Source organism: Plecotus auritus (assembly GCF_963455305.1).
Source record: "Plecotus auritus genome assembly, chromosome: 4".
Taxonomy (NCBI): domain Eukaryota; kingdom Metazoa; phylum Chordata; class Mammalia; order Chiroptera; family Vespertilionidae; genus Plecotus; species Plecotus auritus.
This window is the reverse complement of record NC_137775.1, coordinates 60,238,703-60,261,672: the sequence shown is the minus strand read 5'-3', so window position 1 is coordinate 60,261,672 and position 22,970 is coordinate 60,238,703. Positions and strand designations below refer to the sequence as shown.

At 41.1% G+C, this 22,970-nt stretch overlaps 2 protein-coding genes across 7 annotated transcripts in view; one reads left to right on the top strand and one right to left on the bottom strand.

Moving 5' to 3' along the window:
* Positions 1-2: 2 nt before the first annotated feature.
* On the top strand, positions 3-3,636 carry RWDD2A (RWD domain containing 2A). 5 transcript variants are annotated; one of them, XM_080666886.1, is made up of 4 exons: positions 27-119; positions 798-992; positions 1,127-1,359; positions 2,328-3,630. In XM_080666886.1, exons 3-4 carry the CDS (start codon positions 1,156-1,158, stop codon positions 3,003-3,005), a joined length of 882 nt encoding a protein of 293 aa, XP_080523012.1. In that variant the 5' UTR covers positions 27-119; positions 798-992; positions 1,127-1,155; the 3' UTR covers positions 3,006-3,630. The 5 variants fall into 5 exon arrangements, with proteins under 5 accessions (XP_080523011.1, XP_080523014.1, XP_080523012.1 ...); XM_080666887.1 differs by having other exon boundaries at positions 69-119; positions 817-992; XM_080666885.1 differs by lacking the exon at positions 798-992 and having other exon boundaries at positions 3-119; positions 2,328-3,636.
* Positions 3,637-14,309: 10,673 nt separating this feature from the next.
* ME1 (malic enzyme 1) overlaps positions 14,310-22,970 on the bottom strand; it is a 178,481-nt gene continuing 169,820 nt past the window's right edge. For both annotated transcript variants that reach the window (XM_080664459.1, XM_080664460.1), the window contains 2 exons: positions 19,077-19,175; positions 14,310-15,934 (listed from right to left, as the gene is read on the bottom strand). In XM_080664459.1, the coding sequence (XP_080520585.1) occupies positions 15,782-15,934; positions 19,077-19,175 (252 nt within the window). In that variant the 3' untranslated portion in view covers positions 14,310-15,781. The remainder of the gene's footprint in view (positions 15,935-19,076; positions 19,176-22,970) is intronic.

The window sequence follows — 22,970 nt, the reverse complement described above, 5'->3', positions numbered from 1 at the left end:
GGAGGGCTCGCTGGCCCCGCCCCGCCGCCCGCCGCCCGCGAGCTGCTGGCGCCTGCAGGAACTGCGGCTCCCGGGTCGGAGCGGGCTTGGGGCTGTTGTCCACTGAATGACCAGGAAGGGTGAGGCCTCTGCGGTGGCCCGGGATTTGGGGCCAAGGGTCGCGAGCCCTCCGAGCACTGCGACCACAATATACCCAGCCCCGCCTCCAAATTTGGGTGGGTGGGGGGGTAGGTCCCATGTTGTGGGAAGCTGGGAATCTTAGGGTCCCGGATGGGGGATGCCAGCCCCGATTTGAGGCCTCTGACAAGGTGGCCTCGATCACCTGATCACCTGCATCCGCTTCTCCATGCTCGGAGTTCATCTCCCAAACCTTGTGATTCGGGAAGCCTTCTTGGGCCTCCGCCCTGCCCCATCTCCAACCAGGTTGACACTAAACCTCATTTTATTTATGTAACTGTAGGATCCCCCTATTCCCCCCCAGCTAAACTTAGACCCCTCGGGGCGGAGGCAAATGATCCGAATCGTCCGGAGCTCTCAGGACGCCGCCCGGGGCCGGCTGGCTCTCGGGAGAGGCGGAAAGGACCACCCGGGAGGGACCCTGGGCGGGCGCTGAGGCGGTGAGACCACTTCTGACGTTGGTGGTGGCTGGGCCCACGAGACCCCAGAGCCGGGGAACCCAAAGCTCCGGCCCCCCACCCCCCAGCACTGCGGGGCTCCCACACCGCAGAGTCCAGCTCCGCCCACGCCAGAGACCTGGGAGGATTCAAGCTGGGCCCCTTGCCTTTCCCAAAATCCAGGCTTGCTGTGCATCCGCAGGTGTTTGCCAATCACCTGCTACGGAATAATTCGGAACACTTGTTGAAAGTCCACATCCCCGGATCTAGATCGGAAGCGGGAGTGGGGAGAAGGGACTGGGAATCTGAATTCTAAAGAAGTATCTTGGGGGTGCTGTGCATACTAGATTTTGGATCCAGGAGATAAAGCAGAAAAGTGTAAGTGTCCCGGTTTGTACCCCTAGCTCTCAGTGTGCAGTGTTCCTGCAAAACTGCTTCCACTCAAAGGGAACGTCGGGAAATTTCGCTCAGCATTGCTGACTGACAAACCCAGTGTCCCTGGGCCTTTCCAGTTTTCCTGGCAGGTTGATTTCTAGGCAACATGTCCTCCGCTTCTGTCAAAGAGTGCCTGCAGCTCCAGCTGCTGGAGATGGAAATGCTATTGTCTATGTTTCCCAACCAAGGAGAAGTGAAACTGGAAGATGTAAATGCCCTGACGACCATAAAAAGATATTTGGAAGGCACAAGGGAGGCGCTGCCACCAAAAATTGAATTTGTGATTACACTCCAGATTGAGGAGCCCAAGGTAAGTGCCTTGAGTTGTTTTCATTATCAGGTGCCTCGTTTTTATTGGAAACACTTGAAACATGAGCTTTCAGTTTGAGGAAACAGGATATTTATTTCCTTTCATTGTTTGAAAGCAAAATACGTAAAATACGGGTGCCCTGTAAATTGTCTTCAGTAAACATCCTGAATTTTACATGAACATGCTGCACACCTTTTAACAAATATACCTAGTATTGTTATTTTTTATTAAAAAACATTTCACTACCATTATTCTTCTCAGTCATCCAGTTTTTTACCAATCCAACTATTATAGTATGGGTTCTCTTGTACATATGTGATTTTCACAAATATAAATGTGGCCTTTAGCAAAACTGGCTTTTAAGGAGTGAATGGCTGTTTCTTTGGTGGTACCCTAACACAGAAAGCAAATAGATAGAAATCTAAACACTGAAAATGAATTTACCTTCTTCTGACCCGCTTATCTCCAGCATTACCGTAGCACAGGTAGTAAGTAGACTAGGCACTTGAGAGCCACTCCTCTAGCTATTTCCTACTCATCCTTTACCATTCCCACAAGGAGATGTCTTGGTTCCCCAGGCTGGATTCCCTGTTTATGCATTTCCGTAGGTCCCTGTACTCTTCCATGGTAATGCTTCTCACCACTGAAATTAAATACTTGGCTCTGCATAATTATTTGTTTAATGTCTGTCTCCTTCACTAGGCTCTAGACTTCACCAGGGTAGAAATGGTGTCTTCACTTCTTTATTCTAGCATAGGGTACCTGGCACATGGTTAGGTGTTTGATAAATACTGAGATAAATGAATGTATAAATGGAAGGAATAGCGTAAAGTACTTAGTACAGTGTCTGGCACACAGATGCCAATAGTAGCGATAACTATTATACTTAATAAAATCATGCAGTTGCTACTGATAAACTAGCTGAGGTGATTTGATGGTACTTAAACCTATTTGATTTCCATTTTAAGGTGAAAATTGATTTGCAAGTAACCATGCCTCACAGCTATCCCTATGTAGCACTGCAGCTGTTTGGACGGTCATCTGAGCTTGACAGACAACAGCAGCTACTTCTCAACAGAGGTCTCACTTCTTACATAGGGACTTTTGATCCAGGTGAGCTCTGTGTATGTGCAGCAATCCAGTGGTTACAGGACAACAGTGCCTCCTATTTCCTGAACAGAAAGCTTGTTTATGAACCATCTATAGAAGCAAAGCCGGTCAAGAACATATTTCTCCGAATGTGGATCTATAGCCACCACATATACCAGCAGGACCTAAGGAAGAAGATTTTGGATGCTGGGAAAAGGTTAGATGTGACTGGATTTTGTATGACAGGAAAGCCTGGTATAATCTGTGTGGAAGGCTTCAAAGAGCAATGTGAGGAATTCTGGCACACGATCAGGTATCCCAATTGGAAACACATTTCCTGTAAGCATGCAGAAAGTATCGAAACCGAAGGAAATGGGGAGGATCTGAGACTCTTCCATTCTTTTGAAGAATTACTACTTGAGGCCCATGGTGACTACGGATTAAGGAATGACTATCACATGAATCTGGGCCAGTTCTTAGAATTCCTAAAAAAACACAAAAGTGAGCATGTTTTCCAGATATTATTTGGCATTGAAAGCAAAAATTCAGATTCCTAGGAAGCTACTAATATTAAAAGGCCTATGCTTGTAATCTCACCAAGTCAGTATCTCTGTTAATAAAACCAAAATAAACAGGCTGGTGGCTGTTTAGTGTCCATGTGAGAAATCTGGCTGCAGAATTTTTATATGGGCCTTTTAACTTGACGGCAGTGCGCTCGTGATGTTATGTCCATGTTCTTGTATTAACTGGAAGCTATTTAATTGTAACTTAATAAAAGCAGTCAATTTAACTGGGGAAGCTGACTTGATTAAAGAGGAGTCCAAAGCCCATAGTTAATGACAATAGTCCAACTGCAGCTTTGAATTCACAAATAAGAATAACATCTCTCCCTTTCATGATGCTAGTATACAGATGGCACACCACACTTTCTTTCATTATTAGGGATGAATTCTAAATCAAGTTTAAAATGAGAACAAAGACAAAGCATGTTTACTACATTTCTTACTTTATTTTAAACCCCCAATTTTGAGATTTTCCTTTCAATAAAACTGGATCCTATCTGTAATGGCAGAGGAATCAGAAGTCTCAAGAGTAATGAAGAAGACGTGTGTTCTTTGGCTGTTTGCATCAGTTGATTAATGATGCTAAAGAGAACGATACAATATTCTTAGTTCAGTTCTTAACCACAAAAAAAAAAAAGATATGATTTCTTATCTACATAGTGTTCCACAGGTGATGCATCCTGACCATCTTTGCCCATATGTCAGGGCAAGAGTGTTGAGAGGACCTGTGTGGATGCCTGTGGACCATTACCTTTCTGGGGAAAAATCGAGCTCTTCATTTTGGTGTAAAGTCAAATGTCATCTCCTGAAAATTCCAAGCTTCACAGGCTTCACCAGCCTTTTTCAAAATGAGAGTTTATTTTAATAACTCCTATTAAATTGGCACTTGCCAAACTTTTTCATTACCAAGTATCTGCCCTTCCCAAGAATTTCTGGGAGTCTCTGTGTTAAAGGATACCCTGAGCTGCCTCTGGTTTTCATGGTCTCTTTGCCTTTCTCGGGGAGCATTTCATTCTCCTGCTGGGTCCCAGGCACCCCACTGAGGCCACAGTCCCTCAGAATGCCAAAGCTGGTTGCTGAGATTTAGAAACTTGGAGTGGAATGCCTCACTCCCTGTATTGCCATATGTTGTTAGATGCCAGTCACGCTGCATGTGCTGGGGAGCTTACAGGATTTTTTTATAACAGTTCGTTCTGGTTGTACACTCCATGTCTAAGATGCAGACCCATGTCCTTGGGCCCGGGTGAGGACAAACGGAATAGACTGACCAGGCACTAAGCTGCGTCTCCTGACCTTGAAGACTTGGGACTGGGTCCACTCTGTTCTACCAATGCTCTTAGCTCAGAATGAGTTTCAGGGCACACCTCAGAGGCTCTGTCCTGGGCCTGCCTTGCCAAATCGTCAGTTTGCCCATCCTAGCCTGGGATGTAGCTAGGATTCAGACTGGAGCCTCACGCTTTTCTTATAAACAAAGGGAAGAAATAAGACTTACATGGACTGAAAACAACTTCATGTAGCATTTCCCATACAATCTCCCGCAAACCATCAATAAGTATAATTAGCATTCACACGTTTTTAGGCTCCAAAGAGATATAACTCCATTAATTTTCTTCCTTTGAAATGAGACAATATGTGCCAAGCACCTAATATATGCGCAAACCACTCATAGCAATTTTTCTGATTAAATTGGCAAAAGTAGTGACAGATAAGCTTAAAGAACCAAAATATGGAACAAAAACAGAACTCAAAGAAATAAATTCTAGCTTATGAAACCTTTCCTGCTTCTGTAACTATTTCTGATGGTAATTTTTCAGAGCCAACTTTTACATGCCCAATATGAGCATGTGGCAATACTTTATTCCTATCAGAAGCACTAATAATCACATTAATTATGGAAGAAGTATAGGTTTTAGAGAAAAAAATACATGTATGGACATTCAAAGCTCAGCTGTCTATGTACAGTAAACTGCTGGCTTTGTTTTGTCAGCTTGATAAAAGCACATAGCACCCCCCTCGCCCACCCCCCACACACACTTTGGGGAACTGCCCTTCTTTAAATGGTTTGGGAGAAGTGAATGAAACCAAGTCGCTCACTGGAAACTTCCTATAAAGGAAGTTTTGATCTCTTGCTGCTTAAATCCATAGTGCCACCCTCATTTCTGACATACTGAATGCTTGATTAACACCTCCTTTGAGCTATCCAATGTCCTTTCTTTTCTTGAAAGAACCAGTCTCCATTGTTTGTAACAAGAATCCCGATACTGTATACATACCTTATATTTTTTAATGGTTATTTGCAAAGAATGCTCATAAATGTTGCAGTGTCTTTTAAAAACCAAATTAAATCAATATTTCTCCAAGTATGTTCTTTGCTTTTTATTCCTTTTTGGTCTACTACTAGTATGTGTTAGGGGGGCTTAATCACAAGGAACAACAGCCTGTAGTTATTGGAATCGAGAGTCTAAGTGCTGAGGATACGTGTATAATGGACTGAGGAGTGGGCCAGGTGACTTAAAGGACCCTAACACAACATCCCCATGTTAAATTAGAAATATGTTGTCTGTGAACTTGTTTCCAGGTATGACAGCTTACATGCCACCCATCCCTTCCGAGAACTTGAGAAGGCCCTGAGGGAGCCTATCTGAGGTCTTCACAGACAGTTTTCTTTCATTTGCTTTTACCTCAAGTAGCCCAGTGGTAAGTTGAGAGAATAGGTATTTTCTGAAGAGGGCAAGCATGGTTTGCTCAAAAATCCTGGTTTAATACAGATTCCTGATTTGCTTCAAAACTGAGCCTATTCTATCTTCCTTCGGAAGGCACTGCAGCCAGGAGCAGAGGGAGAGGCCTTTCTTTTTCTTCGACCAGTTAAAGCTAGAAGCATTTGGACCACCCATAAATGGGTTTGAGTAGTGGACACAAAATTCAAAGAAACCCAACAAACACTGAGGCTCCTCCTTAGTCGTTGGTGGAACAAAGTACACCATTTGGAGGGGACATTCCAACATGCACCAGACACTGGACCTCCACAAACTTGGCTGAGGCTCTTGTGCTTTCTTTGGATTAATCTATTAGCACAATATATCTTTCAGGTATCCATGGAACCTGACGACACCTGTGCTCAGGTCCTATGAGCACAGCATCACCAATGTGTTAGACCAGCATGTGCACTGTACAATGGTGAGATGATCAAGGTCTGGTAACAAGGACTGTATTCTGGGACAGTATCAGAGAGTTAATGAAACCTTGACAAAAGACAATATATAATGTTGCTTGTTGATAGCACAAACTGCTTTGGGGCCCTCTGCTTACTGGAATAAAGGAGAAACAAACAAAAAAGCATTAGACAAATCAACAGCTACCTACTGATGTGCTCCAAGAAAGAGAAATTGTCTCACATCAGCTGTCATCCTTTTTTCAATAGCTTTTATTTTTGTTTTTCATAAATATATTTTATTGATTTCAGAGAGGAAGGGAGAGGGAGAGATAGAAACATCAATGATAAGAGAGAATCATTGATTGCCTGCCTCCTGCACCCTTTCCCCAACTGGGGATGGACCCCTGACTGGGAAATCGAACCGTGACGTGATTCATAAGTGGATGCTCAACTACTGAACCACACCGGTTGGGCACAGCTGTCATTCTTAAAGATCCATCTGTCTTTTGCACATGCCAAAGATCATGTTAATTCTAGATGTGGTAAGAATCACACCCTTGCTTATTGTAAAGCTTTTGATGGTGAAATTTATCCCTGTAAAGCATATGGTACTTCCTGCCAGAATAGGCCTTTCTTATATATCAGGGGCCCACTATGGGGATACTGCCATACATGATGAAGACATCAATTCTAACTCTACTGGAAAAATAAATAGATGATGGATATATTCCTATAGCATGCACTTTGTCCCATAGACCACAATGGTTTCAGAGATTCCAGAAATTTGTATTTGTTCATACTGTGGCCAGATGATTTCCAAAAGGCCTAGTGATGTTTTTGGTGTTATCCTGAAAATGGAGCTGCAAGGGAAGATGTCGGAAGCACTTACAGAGTTCTTCACCTTCGAGATCTTTCATTCATACCTGTGATTGGCAATTTGGTGAGGGCCTGGGAGCTCAATCTTGAGCCAGGCTTTTCTGCTGTTGTTATACATATCAAGTAGACCTATGTGGGTTGTGCACATATTTGGACCTAAGCCATGCGATATTCAGCTAATGTACACTGGTGTGGCTGTTATCAGTTGTATACTGGCATCCATTTTTCTTGGTCAGCACATGTGCCATCCTAATTGTTAAAGTTTTCAACGAAATTTCAGGACTTGGGGTCCTATGATTTACTGGCTACCAGCAAAGATTTCTGTAAACTAAACCATTTTTAGTATAGAAGATCTCCTTCTATTATTGTTTCCAATTCATCTTCAGTTGTTAATAGCTGCAAAGTGTTGCTATTAAGCTCTATCAACCCCAAGATTCTGACATCTCTATTGAAATAGGGAGCCCATTTTAACCTAGCATTTTCCACAAGCCTCCCCAGCTTACAGAGAAGAGTCATGAAAATGCTTTTCATGCCCTCAACCAAACTCAACAATACATTGGAAGGGTTATACACCATGATTAAATGAGACTTCTTCCTGGGATGCAAGGATTATTCAATAGCAGCAAATCCACCAATATGATATATCACATTAACAAAATGAAGGATAAAAAAATCATATGATTGTCTCAATAGATGCAGAAAAAGCATTTAACAAAATTCAACTTCCATTTGTGATTTTTAAAAAACTCAACAAATTATGTATGGAGGGAACATAACTCAACATAATAAAGGGCATATATGATGAGCAGACAGCTAAAACCATAATGATAAAAAGCTGAAAGCTTTCCTCTAAGGTCAGAAACAAAACAAGGATGCCCACTCTGTTCACTTTTATTCAATATAAGGTTTAAAGTTTTAGCCAGAACAATTAGGCAAGAAAAAAATAAAAGGCATCCAAATTGGAAAGGAAGAAATAAAACTGCCTCTATTTGAGATGACATGATATTATATACAGAAAATTCTAAAGGCTAACAAAATACTGTTCGAACTAACAAACATATTCAGTAAAGTTGCAAGATACAACATTAATATTCAAAGACCTACTGCCTTTTTATACACTAACAATAAACTATAAGAGAAATTAAGAAAAGTATCTCATTTATAATTACATCGAAAACAATAAAATACCTAGGAATAAATTGACCTAAGGAGGTGAAACACCTGTACAATGAAAACTATAAGACACTGATAAAAGAAATTGAAGATACAAATCAATGGAAAGATATTACATGCTCATCAACTGAAAGAATTAATATTGTTAAAATGTCCATAATACCCAAAGCAATCTACAGATTCAATGCAGTCCCTATCAAAAATTCTAATAGCATTTTTCACAGAAATAGAACAAACAATTCTAAAATTTGTATAGAACCACAAAAGACCCCAAATTGCCAAAGCAATCTTGAGAAAGACTAAAGCTGGAGGCATCACACACCCTGATTTCAAACTATACTATAAAGCTACAGCAATCAAAACAGTATGGCAAAAAAAAACCCCAGACATACATATGAATGAAACAGAAGAGATCCAGAAATAAACTCACACATATATAGTCATTTAATTTATGAGAAAGGAGCCAAAAATATACAATGAGGAAAGGGCAGTCTCTTCAGTAAATGGCATTGGATACATTGGACCACTACACAAAAATTAACTCAAAATGGATTAAAGTGTTAATGAAACACCTGAGACAAAACTCCTGGAAAAAAACACAGGCAGTAAACACCTTGACATTGAACTTGGTGATCATTTCTTGAATTTGACACCAAGAACAAAGGCAGCAAATAAGTGGGATTACATTACATCAACTAAAAAGCTCTACACAGCAAAGGCAATCCTCAACAAAATGAAAAAGTCAACCTACTGAATAGATGAAAATATTTGAAATCATGTATCTGATAAGGGACTAATATCCAAAATATATAAAGAACACATACAACTCAATAATACCAAAAAAATCTGATTAAAAATCTGAGGATCCCTAAATGGTGTACCGAGTGGTTAGAGCATCGATCATGCACCAAAGAGTCATGGGTTCGATTCCTGGTAAAGGGCATGTACCTGGATTGCAGGTTCGATCCCTGTCCTTGATCAGAGTGCATGCGGGAAGGTAACCAATCGATGTATCTCTCTCTCTCTCTCTCTCTCTCTTCTTTTTCCTTCCTTCCTGCTTCCATCACCTCACACCTGTCAGAATAGATATTATCAAAATGACAAGAAATAAGTATTGGTGAGGATGTGGAGAAAAGCGAACACTTGTGTACTGTCAGTGGGAATGTAAATTAGTGCAACTATTACGTAAGTTCTGAAAAAAATAAAATAAAATAGGACTACTGTATGATCCAGGAATTAAAACACTAATTCATACAAATATATGGGTTCCATGTTCATTGCAGCATTATTTACAATAGGCAAGACATGGCCAACAATGGGTGAATAAAGGAAATGTGGTATATATGAATATTATTGAGCCATAAAAAAAGTAAAATGTTGCCATTTGTGACAACATGGATAGACCTTAGGGGCTTTATGTTAAGTGAAATAAACTTACATGTGGAATCTAAACAAAAACTAAACAAAACATGGAGCCCAACCTATATAATAAAAGCCTAATATGCTAAGTTTCTGGTCAGCAGGTGACTGTCAACTGTTCAACCAATCAAAGCGTAACATGATGATATGCTAAGGCCGCCCAACCGCTCACTATGACATGTACTGACCACCAGGGGGCAGACGCTCTGACTGGTGTGTTAGCTTGCTGCTGTGGTCCGGCTGATTGGGACTGAGCGAGATGGGCTGAACACGCCTTGGAGCCCTCCCACGGTTCCTCCCCGGCCCAGATCATGCACCAGTGGGGTCGGCCTGGCCTGTGCCCTCTTGCAATCTGGGATCCCTCGGGGGATGTCAGAGAGCCGGTTTTGTCCTGATCCTGCAGGCCACTCTCCTTGGTAGGGCACCAGATGCAGGGTTCACGGCTGGCGAGTGTTGCTGTGGTGGCACGAGCCTCTCCCAATTGGGACTGATTGGGCGCAAGCCCACGGCAGGCTCAGTGGGACCAGGATGAGCAGGAGCGGCAGGTCGGAGCTGCAGGTAGCATTTAACTGCGGGTTTCAGCCCGATCCCTGCAGGCCACCCTGAGGGACCACATCAGTGCACGAATTCATGCACCGGGCCTCTAGTAGCTACATAAGAAAGACTGGTGGTTGACAGAGGTGGGAGTGTGGGGGGATGGGGAAATTGGTGAGAGTGGTCAAAACGTACCATTTCCAGTTATAAAATAAGTCATGGACTATAATGTTCAGTATGCTGACTATCTATATATATAAAAGTATAATATGCAAATCAACTAGACCTCGAAACATCCAGTCGGCTATGACGTGCACTGACCACCAGGGGGCAGATGCTCAACACAGGAGCTGCCCCCAGCCTAGAGGCCCCAATCGCCCGATGGGGAACGGGGAACCGGGGGTGGGTAGTGGCAGATGCGGGTGGCGGGGCCGGCTGCCGGCACCCGGGGAAGATTGGCTCTGATTGCAGGCCAGGCCTAGGAACCCTACCCGTGCACAAATTTCATGCGGCGGGCCTCTAGTAGTTAATACTACTCTATTGCAAACTTGAAAGTTGCTAAAAGAGTACGTCTCAAAAGTTCTCATACGAAAAACATTTTGGCCCTGGCGTGTTTGGCTCAGTGGATAGAGATCGGCCTGTGGACTCAAGAGTCCCAGGTTTGATTCCGGTCAAGGACACATGCCTGGGTTGTGGGCTCAATCCCTGGGGTGGGTTATCCAGGAGGCAGTTGATCAATAAGTGATGTTTCTAACTCTCCCTCTTCCTTCCTCTCTGAAATAAATAAATATATTAAAAAATAAACAAATAATTAAAATTCTCTGGTGCACCAAAAAATATATATATAAAAAAGGAAAAACATTTTGTAGCTATGTATGTTGCCAAATGATCACTAGACTTATTGTGGTGATCATTTCACAATATATACAAATATGGAATCATGTTGATCACCTGAAACTAATATAATGTTATATGTTAGTTATACCTTAATTTTTTTTTAATGTTTTTCATGGATGCTGCTATTCCCTTTACCGATGTGTCTCTCAAGGCCTCAGTGACACCGGTAGGTTCTCTTGGGAAACTTAGGAAATAATTAGGATTAGAATGTTTTGATTTGCACAGGACAAATCCACTCCAACACTCCTATTTTTGTAATCTTTGAATTCCTTTATATTATTTCAAGGAATGTTGGCATTCTCAATTGTATTTAATGTGGGCCATTATTAAGTTTACTAGAGGCCCGGTGCACGAAATTCGTACACTCGGGGGGGGGGGGGGTGTGGCCCTCAGCCTAGCCTGCGCCTTCTTGCAGTTGGAAAGCCCTTGGGGGATGTCCAACTGATGGCTTAGGCCCGCTCCCCGGCAGTCGGACATCTTTAGCGCTGCCGCAGAGGCAGGAGACACTCCCACCACCACTGCTGCGCTCACCAGCCATAAGCCTGGCTTCTGGCTGAGTGGCGCTCCCCCTGTGGGAGTGCACTGACCACCAGGGGGTAGCTCCTGTGTTGAGTGTCTGCAACCTGGTGTCCAGTGTACATCATAGCGACCGGTCATTCCGCTGTTTGGTCGATTTGTATATTAGCCTTTTATTATATAGTACTAGAGGCCCGGTGTTGGGGGGGTGTCCCTCACAATCTGGGATCCCTCTCACAATCCAGGACTGCTGGCTCCCTACCGCTCACCTGCCTGCCTGCCTGGTTGCCCCTAACCGCTTCTGCCTGCCAGCCTGATCACCCCTAACCACTCCCCTGCCAGCCTGATCGACGCCTAACTGGTCCCCAGCCGGCCCGATTGCCCCTAACTGTCCTCTCCTGCAGGCCTAGTTGCCCCCAACTGCCCTCCCCTGCTGGCCTGGTCACCCCTAACTGCCCTCCCTTGCCAGCCTGGTCCCCCCCAACTGCCCTCCCCTGCAGGCCTGGTCCCCCCCAACTGCCCTCCCCTGCAGGCCTGGTCACCCCCAACTGCCCTCCCCTGCAGGCCTCGGTCTCCACCAACAGCCCTCCCCTGCCGGCCTGGTCACCCCCAACTGCCCTCCCCTGCAGGCCTAGTCGCCCACAACTGCCCTCCCCTGCTGGCCTGATTGCCCACAACTGCCCTCCCCTGCAGGCCTTGTCCCTCCCAACTGCCCTCCCCTGCTGGCCTGATCACCCACAACTGCCCTCCCCTGCTGGCCATCTTGTGGCAGCCATCTGTGTCCACATGGGGGCATCCATCTTTGACCACAAGGGGGCGGCCATCTTGTGTGTTGGAGTGATGGTCAATTTGCATATTACCTCTTTATTATATAGGATATTTCAGTCAACTAGTTGAACCAACTAGTAGAATTTCTTTCAATTGTTTAAGGCAGCATATTAAACCCAGACCCTGTGGCAAGTGCACCTCTATCAATTAATTCTACCCAATCCAAAATTACACTTCTTCCTCAGTACATTTTCACAATCCCAAACATTTTCCTCAGGTTTTGTCAATGTAAATGAAGTCTAGAATTCTTTTGGTAGGAATCTTCTCCTCTTGGGTTTGTCTTTGTAATTGTATCCAACGCAGCTACTGGAATCTGATATGATGTGTACAGAGATAAGGAGAAGTAAGCTAGGAAGAGCAGGAAGCAAACCGAGTGAGATCATCACAGGATCTTCAAGCAAGGCAGCAACAGCATCTTTAGACAAGAAGACCTCCCGCTTTCATTAGCAAGAGAGGACACGTCAAGTGTTCTGGTTTGTCTGGGGTTGAGGGGTTTCCTGGGACACAGGACTTTCAGTAATCAAACACGGGCTATTGTTCACCTAGTTCAGAGTGTCACAAGTCCTCCAAATCCCCCCGCCATACATCCCCATTCCAAATCCAGGTCCTACTGTTTCCTGGTCATTACGCTTTACTTTTAGACGAGGCCTGGTAAGGCTGTGAATGCAACTCCTGGTATAATTTGGCAGCCAGACGGTTAAGTAATACCTTGGTTTTCATTTATTTCAGCCTTACAGCTGGTAAGAGAGAAGATATTCTTTTAGCAAAAACATAAGCATTTTTCTCGTTTTTATACTGTGCCTTGAGCTGAGAACTTAAGCCTTTGACCTAAATTATCTCTTTATGATTCCATCTCCGTAGAGCAACTAACCTATCCCACAGTCCTGGATTTATTCATCCTTTACAGTTTTATGGCAGCAGCCATTTATCAGCCAAAACCTTTCCACTCTTAGATAATGCATTCCATCATTTTTTTAACCTCAAGTTTGTGTTTTTGAGGTCTCAGAGATATTTTGCTTCAATCATTTTTATTAGCTTTATATTTTACCATTCATACTTAAGTATTAACCCATTTAAAGCCTACCTTTTTGCACAGTATAGTTTTAATTTTATATAGTATATAGTTTTAATTTTCTCTATAGTTTTAAGTTCCTAATCTTTTTAACTATACAATCCATTTTTTATCTCTGATTGTAGTGCTGCCTTTATAATTCATATATTCAGGGGGTCTCTGTGAGCTTCTTGTTCTATTCCATTGTTCTATATATTCTCATGACTTATGTAAATATAAATATCTGGATATTAGAGGCTTAGTATGAACAAAATAATGTGAAATATCCCACTAATATTTTTATATTGATTACATGTCAAAATGATAATATTCTGAATATGCTAGTTTAAATAAAATATATTATTAATATACATTATTAATATAAATTCCATTTTCCTTTTTATGAAGCTCCTAGTAATTATACATGTAACTCACTTCCATTTTCTGTTGGACAGTGCTGTTCTAGACTGTACTCTAGTGAAAAGAGAACAGACCAAGAAGAAAGACAAACATAGATTTAAAGCCTGGCTCCTTTACTTACTAGTATTAGCTCTGTGGACCTGGCAAAATCTCTACTTCATAAGGGAATTGTGGGGACCACATTAAATAAGATAAGGTACAGAGAATACATGCTACTTAGTAAGTAACCATCCAAAGCTGTTTCACTATCTTCCTCTAAGCTCATTCATTTTGTATACAACATGTATTAAATCAACTAAGTTCATATTGAAATTAACTATCAGAATATTTTTAAATTCATTATATACTGTCACATTACCACCCATTAAGACCCAGCATTATTTTCAAATGAACAATACTTTAAGAGAAAAAACAATGTTACACTTTTCTTCATTCACTTTTTCTATGCTTTAATAAGTCTTTTGCATAGGTAAGTACATTTAGTTAGAGCTATAAGACAACATTGAAATAGACAAAAAAGAGGCGTTCTGCATCTTATCAAAATAACTATATTGAGGAAATTCTTGACTAAATCTTATCTTCAGAAATACCCCCACCCCTTCTACTCCCACTTAAAACAATTTGTAACCTTCCACTTACAATAAAATCATTTTATAGTATAGTTTACATTGAACATCTTTTTATATACTTTAAAAGCATTACTTCAAAAACCAGAAAATTCTCCGAAAAATTCTACAAGTAAATAGCAAACGTTATTGTACCTGAGCTTATGAATTTAAAATTGTCTTCACTAGTTCAGTGATTAGTTTCTAAAGTAAAGCTTGAAATGAACATGAATTTCTTGGCTGTAACTACTAATGGTAATTAGAATATTTTAATACCTAATGTAAAGATTTCTGATATTGGGGGTGATAACAAAATTTTCTCCAAATTCAAAGGAAATTGTGTTTACTGTAACCACAAAAGGAACTCTTGATTATCTGAGAGAATCAAGGGGACATTAGAGCAGGTCACTCAAGGGGGAGCCCAGCTTGTCCGGGAGCTGGGCTCTTGGCCCTGACCCTGCAGACCCCTGTCTTAAGAGGCTGGCTGCACAGACAGCCCTTTCTCGAGGAGCTGACCTACTCTCCCTCTGCTCTCCCCACTGCTCAGGCCGAAGGCACCTGCCTCAGGAGAGGGGCACAGTCCTCAAAGGCCTGGCGGCAGTAAAGGGGAGCTGAAGGACAGGGCACTTAGTCAGGGGAAAGGAAGGTGCTATTAGAAGGGATATGTGATGGAGGCCAAGGTGATAAGAAGATGTAACAATGGAGAAAGAATATTAAAATCTAAGGCTGCCTAATGCATTGTAAACAGCAATAGTCTTTCTTAGAAATGTTAGAATTCAGTTGCACCAAAAGAACTAGTATGGTCTGGAATTGGAATAAAAATACCTGAGAAGTTATATTTCTCTAGGCAACAACTTGTTATTTCTGTTTTTAGCAAAAGTTCATTTATGCCTAAATATATTTCTGTCTATATATAAAAAAAGATTTTTAACAAAATGGTCAACCAAAGAATGATGGGTTTTAATTTTAATCATATCAATTTATTACTAATTTTGGTCTTCCTATTAGTTCCCTAAATAAAAACAATGAGTTTCTCAGTAGTAGGTACAATAGCTTTTAAAGAGAACTTGGACAAAATAAGATAGAAATCATAAATAACCAGAAAGTAAATGAAGCAAAATTGTCTAGTATGATATGTGCCCTAAAGTATATTAATATTTTCCCATAAGTTTTTAGATTGTTAAAGTAAAATTATCTTAATCTAGCATATTGTAAATCATTATAAAAGATTATAATCTTTAAAAATTATGGAAGATTTCAGATCTCATTAATGGAGTTAGAAATGTTAGTTATTATGTTACTGGTCAGATTTGGTCTGTATTTTCTGGGCATTCTCAGGTAGAATCTGGTCATAATCAGTGCTATACATCTGAGAGCAGACAAACGCTTCCTTGTTTGGGGGTTCAGGATAAATTGTGGCTGTCTTTTCTTGGTATGCATCTTTCACAATCTAGAAATAGAAAAAGAGTATTAGTTATATTTTAATGAACAGAGGTGATGGTGAGTATATGGCAGAAGTTTTTGTCTGTTCCAAAAAATTAATATATAATTTATATCTTGTCTGTTTTCAAAAACAGCAAACTGTATTAAAGCACACATACACAAATAAGATATAAAATGAAAATCCAAATATAAATTATGTAGCAAGAGTCAAATACAAACACAGCAACAAAGGGAAGTGTGGATAGTAGAGATTTATTCAAGAAATCACACCAGGATTTCTTAGATAACGTGGGAAACATCTTGAAATGACCTGACTGGTAATTAACTTGAACTGAATATCGTAATATGCCTACTAAGTTTGAACTTCAACACCCTGCAGTTTTAATAATCTCTATTCTGACCACAGCCTCTTACAAAACCTTTTTGCCCCAGCCTCCTGACCCTGCTCACTAACCAGCAGGACTCCGCGGGCAGTTTCAGCACTCCTTCCCAGCATCACAGAACCCTGTTTCCATGTTTGTGTGTCACACTCTCCACTCTAGTCCCCAGCGTGGGGAGCCCTCAGTGCCGGCTTTCTCCTTTCACAGCTCTCTCCCGAAATGTCCTGCTATTCCTAACCTCCCTGGGTTACACGGTTACACATTATGCTTTTATCCTCCTTTTGAAAAATAAAATAAAAAAGCAATTTCCTCAGATTTCCCACAGGTAATTTCAAACCATCCCTGGTTGAGTCTCCATTTAACTCTCACCACTCTTCTGAGAAAATTCCAATTAATCTGAGAAAACAATTTCAATTTTCCTTTTCATCAACTCAAACTATCTTTCTCTTCAAACGTCCTCTCTTCCCATATTTTCTTTGAGAAAAATGGATTTTCCCTCTTGTCAAAATCACTACATATACGCTCTTAAATTCACTTCAGTTGCACTGAGGAGCTATTTGTACACTAGAGTTATTTAGATAAGTCTGTTTCGAAGAATATTAGAATGGTTAGGTATATCTTCTCAATGTAAAACTATGCATTTATGAAAAATTATGGTTATTAAGACTGTGCTATATTATGGAGAAATGTTTATGAAAATACCAGAAAACAAAACACCATACATTATTAAATGAGTAGAAGCCCGATACACGAAGATTCGTGCTAGAATGGGCTTTCCTTTCCCTGGCTGCCGGCACCACCTTTCCACTCCGGCCCAGCCCCTTTCCGTTCAGGCCCTGGAGCCGCCTCTTTCTGCTCCAGCCCCGCCTTCCCACGCTGCCCAGAGGTCCTGAGAGACCGGGGGTGGGGCAGAACGCCTGCTGTCATCATCACAAGCATCCCACCTGCCCCCGTCACTTGGCGCCTGTGTATGCAAATTAACCGCCATCTTTGTTGGGTTAATTTGCATATCACTCCTGATTGGCTGGTGGCGTAGTGGAGGTACGGTCAATTTACATGTTTGTCTATTATTAGGTAAGATGTTAGAAAAGAAAGCAAACACATGAAAAAAGACTGGAATCACACACACCAAAATGATAAGATGCTTCTGTTAGAAAAGTAGAATTTAGGCATTTCCCTCTTCTCTATTTTCCAAAGTGCCTAAAATGCATTGTTTCATTTCTGACATGGACTATGTGGAATTTCACTCCTCTTTCTGCTCGCAGGACACAGACGCTTAATGATCCTCTCAGTGAAATCTTCCCTCTCTCCTTGTCAAAGCCAAACTCTCTGGAAGAGTGGCTTGGATTGTGCTGCCTTTCTCCATTCTCCCCGGACTTCTTAACTTCTTGTACCATTGAAATTGCTTTTTGTAATAGTTTCTGATGACTTCTTAAGTATAAATAAAAATTGTCATCATTCGAACGAGTTTTTCTCACCAGGACTTGATTTTCTTAATCACAATGTCCACCCCATCCTTAAAGTGTGTCTTCCTCTAATTTCTGACACGCTGCGCAGTTCTGAGTCTCCTTGAAATCATGACTTCTCTTCCTAACTGCCTTCTTTCTTCTATCTTTTGGCAGAAGAGAAACGATGTTCTATCCTTGGTTTTCTTTTCTTTCCATACTTGCTCTCTTGTAATCACTACTACTGTGTGGTGCAATAACCATTCAAACTAGTTAAAGTCTAGTAGACACACATCAGGAGAAAATATGAGCATACTCTTTTACAAATGAATAACCAAGCAGATTATCTAAATGGTTTTTGAAGCATTTACCCTCAAACAACAAGATAAATAATGACATATGAATCCGAAATGGTGTCGTTTTGATAAACTTGCTAATAGCTTTAGTTTTTAACCAGAAATAATTTCGCCTCTGAGGGACCAGTTGGCAATGGTCTGGAAACATTTTTGATTGTCACAACCATGCAGAGGCTACTGGCATCTAGTGGGAAAAGGCCAGCGATGCTGCTAAATATCCTTCAATGCCCAGGACAGCCCCACAACAAAGAGTTATCCAGACAAAATGTGCATGAGGTTGAGAAACCCTAGCTTAAATATAAATATATAATTACTATTATGGGCTGAACTATGTCTCTCCAGAATATTGAAGCCTTAACCCCCCAGTATCTCAGAGTGTGACTGTGTTTGGAGACAGGGCCTTTAAGAGATAATTAAGTTAAAACGAGGCTGTTTGGGTGGGCCCTAACCCATGCTGACTGGTGTTTTTAGGAGAAGGCAAACTTGAACAGGCACCAGGGATATGCATACACAGAAGAAAGACCCCATGAAGACACAGAGAAGACCTACAAGCTGAGGAGAGAGGCCTCCAAAGATAATAGTCCTGCTTATGCCTGAATCTCAGATTTCTAGCCTCCAGAACTGTGAGAAAATAAATTTGTTTTTAAATCACCCACTCTGTGGTATTTTGCTATGGCAGCCCTAACAAACTAATACAACTCTATTGCAAAAATATCAATTTCTCTCTCAGTTACAAAAGATTTCTCTGCCATTAGGTTCTTTTTGGCTGATTCCTTCAATAGCTCATCTACCACCCCGACAGCGTTGAGTGCTTTGCCGTCATTGCATTGCCCTTTGCCCGGTGTTAACAGTTGTGATCTTTAAGATGCTGTACACCATGGAGATGTGGATCCACCCGCCATGGAGACACGGATAAGGCAGGTAGTTTAGAGTCTAAATGTCATGAGGTTGAACGAGAACAGTTTTACCTTTACTGCGATTTTCAGAGAAATATCTCTAATGGTGTTCAAAGGAGGATACAGGCGGCCCTCTGCCAAGTGCTTATCTGACACTTCCTGAGCTATAACCTTAAAAAAAAAAAAGAAAAAAAAATGTTTACACTTCACACCATACGACGTGGGGGTTATGAGGATAATTAGGTGAATGGTACATATGTGGTCACATAGAAGCGGATCACATGAATGTGATCATCTAATTGCACCTCCCCCTTCATCAGTGGAAACCCTGAGCTCAGACAGGCTTGCTGATTGGTGGGATCACACCATTATCGAAAAAGACAGGAATAGAATTTGGGTTTTCTCTTAATCCAGTTCCTGTTCTACTGTACCATGAAATGCTAGCAGCTCTCCCACTTGCTACATGAGAGGAACAGGGAGAGAGGAGTAGGAAGTTACAGGGGGACGACAGAGTGATGGAGAAGAGCCTGAAAGCAGAGGAGGAAGGTGTGAAAGGCTGATGATGCCATTACTCGTAGCTCACATAATCTCGCACAGGAGGGAGAGCAGGAGGCTGAGAAACCTGCTTCAGAGTCGTCTTGCAGGTAGGATTTTAATTTCCCACAGATTCTGGAGTATCCGGATCACCTAACAAGCATCAGCGTCTGCTTTCCACAAACCACCCCCATTTCTAAATCAAGCAGTGCACACATGCACACTTAAACATTTGCTAAGAGGGTAGATCTTATGTTAAGTGTTCTGACCACCACAACTTTTCACATGTCAATCATAACTCAATAAAGTGGTTTTAAAAATAGGAGAAAACTTGGCATCATGTGTCTCCTGAGGTGTTGCCCTGAGAAGGAGACAATTACTAGGCATTCAGTGCTTCTCACAAAACCATGTAACTTGAATTAAATCAGGAAAAACCAATCAAGTCCTAAATTGAGGAACACTGTAAAACAACTGGACTGTACTCTCCAATGTTAATGCCATAAAGGAAACAAAAGGCTAAAATATTCTTACAGATTAAAGGATTAGCCTAGCGCTATGAAGGTCCTTTTAATGGATAATTGGCAGAATTTGAATTTGGATTGTGCATTAAATAATAGTATTATACCAATGCTAATGTTCCTGAATTGATAATGTACATGGATCACATAAGAAATTTCCCAAACTATTTAGGGGTAAAGGGGCATACTATCTGTAAGTTGCTTTCAAATGGCTCACCAGTAAGTAACATGTATATATGCATGTACATAGGTGAGTGAGAGGGCACAAGCAGGTGCCTCAAGAGGGGTGGCATGAGGACAGGAGGGAGGGCTTGCCTCCCAGAAGTGGACGGGCTTCTGTACGTTCAATGCCAAGCCAGGAGGGCTGCCCCTGCGGGCACACTGGGTGCTCTCAGCAGAGGCCCGGGAGACTGTCCAGAGTACCAGGAAAGCCAGCGATCTCTGTGTGAGATATTAAACTGTCCAGGAATAGTTTTCAGCATTGGTGTCAGTCCTTGAGATTTCGAGTTGCATAAGATATCTAATTAGCATTTTTACAGTAACTCTAATAGTTATTTGCAGTTGCCAATCAAAAAATTCACCTAGATCTCCTACGTTACTTTGATTAACTACAAATATAATCTAGATGAAAAGGACTTTCTTCTTTATAGGGCCCTCTAGCAGTGAGTGCATGTGGCATTGTATTTGTTCTTCTTGCTAAGATACATGATTATTCTATTTAATTCAATTCAGTAAGTATTACTCAGTTTCTGCTATATGATTTAGCATCATACTAGGTGCTACTGGTATTTTAAAAGAAGAATATGGAAAGTTCTCTTTTTAAAAAAGGTAATTCACAATTTAATCATAAGGCAACACTTAATTGTTTAAAACACGAAGCTCTCAAGGGCATAACACCACTAGGAATGAAATTTAAACACATCTTGTGTTTAAGCAATCAGCAAGGTATTTCTGTGGCTGAATGCCCATTAGATAAGAAGACATGGTGAAGATGATAATAGAGATACACAGATTTGGCAAATTTTTGAATGATGATAATGGAAACAAGAGAATGGATGAGATCTCTCAAAGCAAAAGGAAAGAAAAAAAGGACAAAAATGAATGCCAGAAAAAGTGCTCATAGCTTAAAAACAAACAAACAAACAAACAAACACCATGAAAGGGAGACACTGAAATCAATGAGGTGGTATAAAAACTGGAATATTGTTTTGAAGCCTAAGAGAAAAGTGGAAAGGCCAAAAGATTTAGCCAGAGAGATCTCAAGCTCTGATAAGAACAACACTAATGACATCAACATATTTTATTTTTCTTCAGAGTTTTTTGGTATTACTTTTCCTGGATAGTAAATGGAAAGATTTTTTTCACGCAACTTGTCACTAGAGGGTGCTGGAGTTATTTAGGAAAGAAAACGATGGCTGCTATGAGTAAAAGACCTTTTTTTTTCTTATGATGTATCTGCTATAAAATATAATCATTACATTTTCCTTAATGTAACAGCTTTGAAAATCTCTTTTAGTAACTAGACATGTGCTTATGTTGAACAAGACTTTTTGAGTTAAAGAAACGCTGAGACATAGCTGCTGTGCTTTTACTGCAGGGACAAAAAAGAAAGAAGCAGAACATTACTGCTTCCAGAGGTCTGTTCTCACAGTGATGCCGAGCCTGAACACTGGGATTACACTCCTTTAGATCACATCAATTTCATAGGAGTCTTTGTTGACATTTTCATTGAATATTAATTAATTGTTATTTCATTCAGTTCAGCTATAATGTTGTACAGTGGTTTAATTCTAAGAGAAGAAATTCACTCTAATTTTCATTCATGAATTGTATCATTTTTTAACATGATATCAACTAGATGAACATTCTGATTATCAAAAGCTCATGATTTTACATCTGTATGTCCAATCATTGTATCACCCCCCTGAGGCCTGGGGGCGAGGGGAGCTGATGGGAACCGGAAGTTCATGTTACCTTTTTGTGCTATATCTACTAAGTAATAAAGTGCTTTGTCTCTAAGAGTTTTGTATCTTTTGCCAGAATTTATGAAACTGTGGCGGGCTAATTTGTTAGCTTGACAACAGGGTAAAATTTCAGAGCTTTCTCAGTTCTTAACAGTAGTAGCTTAGCAAAGCTTCCCTAGTGGGTCTTCTCTGTGATATTCTCAGAATCTTTCCTGAAGGCCCACACTAAAATCTACCTTTATCCTTTTAGCGACATTATAAACAGCGAATTCCCTGTTTTAATTTTCTTTCTGCTAAAGATACTACAGTGGTTATGCCCTGGTCGGGTGGTCAGTTGGTTCGATACCTGATTAGGGCACATACCTAGGTTTCAGGTTTGATTCCTAGTCTGGGTGCATACAGAAGGCAACTGATGTCTGTCTGTCTGTCTGTCTGTCTGTCTGTCTCTCTCTCTCTCTGTCTCCCCACTCCTTCCTCTCTCTATAAAATCAGTACCAGCATATCCTTGGGTGAATATTAAAAAAAAATACTAGAGTGGTTTCTGTTTTCTACACTGAACCCTGAATGATAAACACTTCTTCACTATACCAAATCAGGCTTTCATTTTAAATCTTCAAAATGCCATTAATATTTCTCTAAGTAGAGAAATATTTACCACTTAATCTATGAATTGGAGATATTTTAAATTTTTTAAAATTGATTTCAGGGAGGAAGGGAGATGGAGAGAGAGAGAGAAACATCAATGATGAGAGATTGATCAGCTGCCTCCTACATGCCGCCTCTGGGGATTGAGCCCGCAACCAGGGCATGTGCCATGACCCGAAATCAAACCATGGAACTCATGGTTCATAGGTTGACGCTCAGCCACTGAGCCACACTGGCCTGGTTGGAAACAAAATTTTTAATTGTCTCACTACTGGCACAAAATTTGAAAGTATAAAGATAAAAAA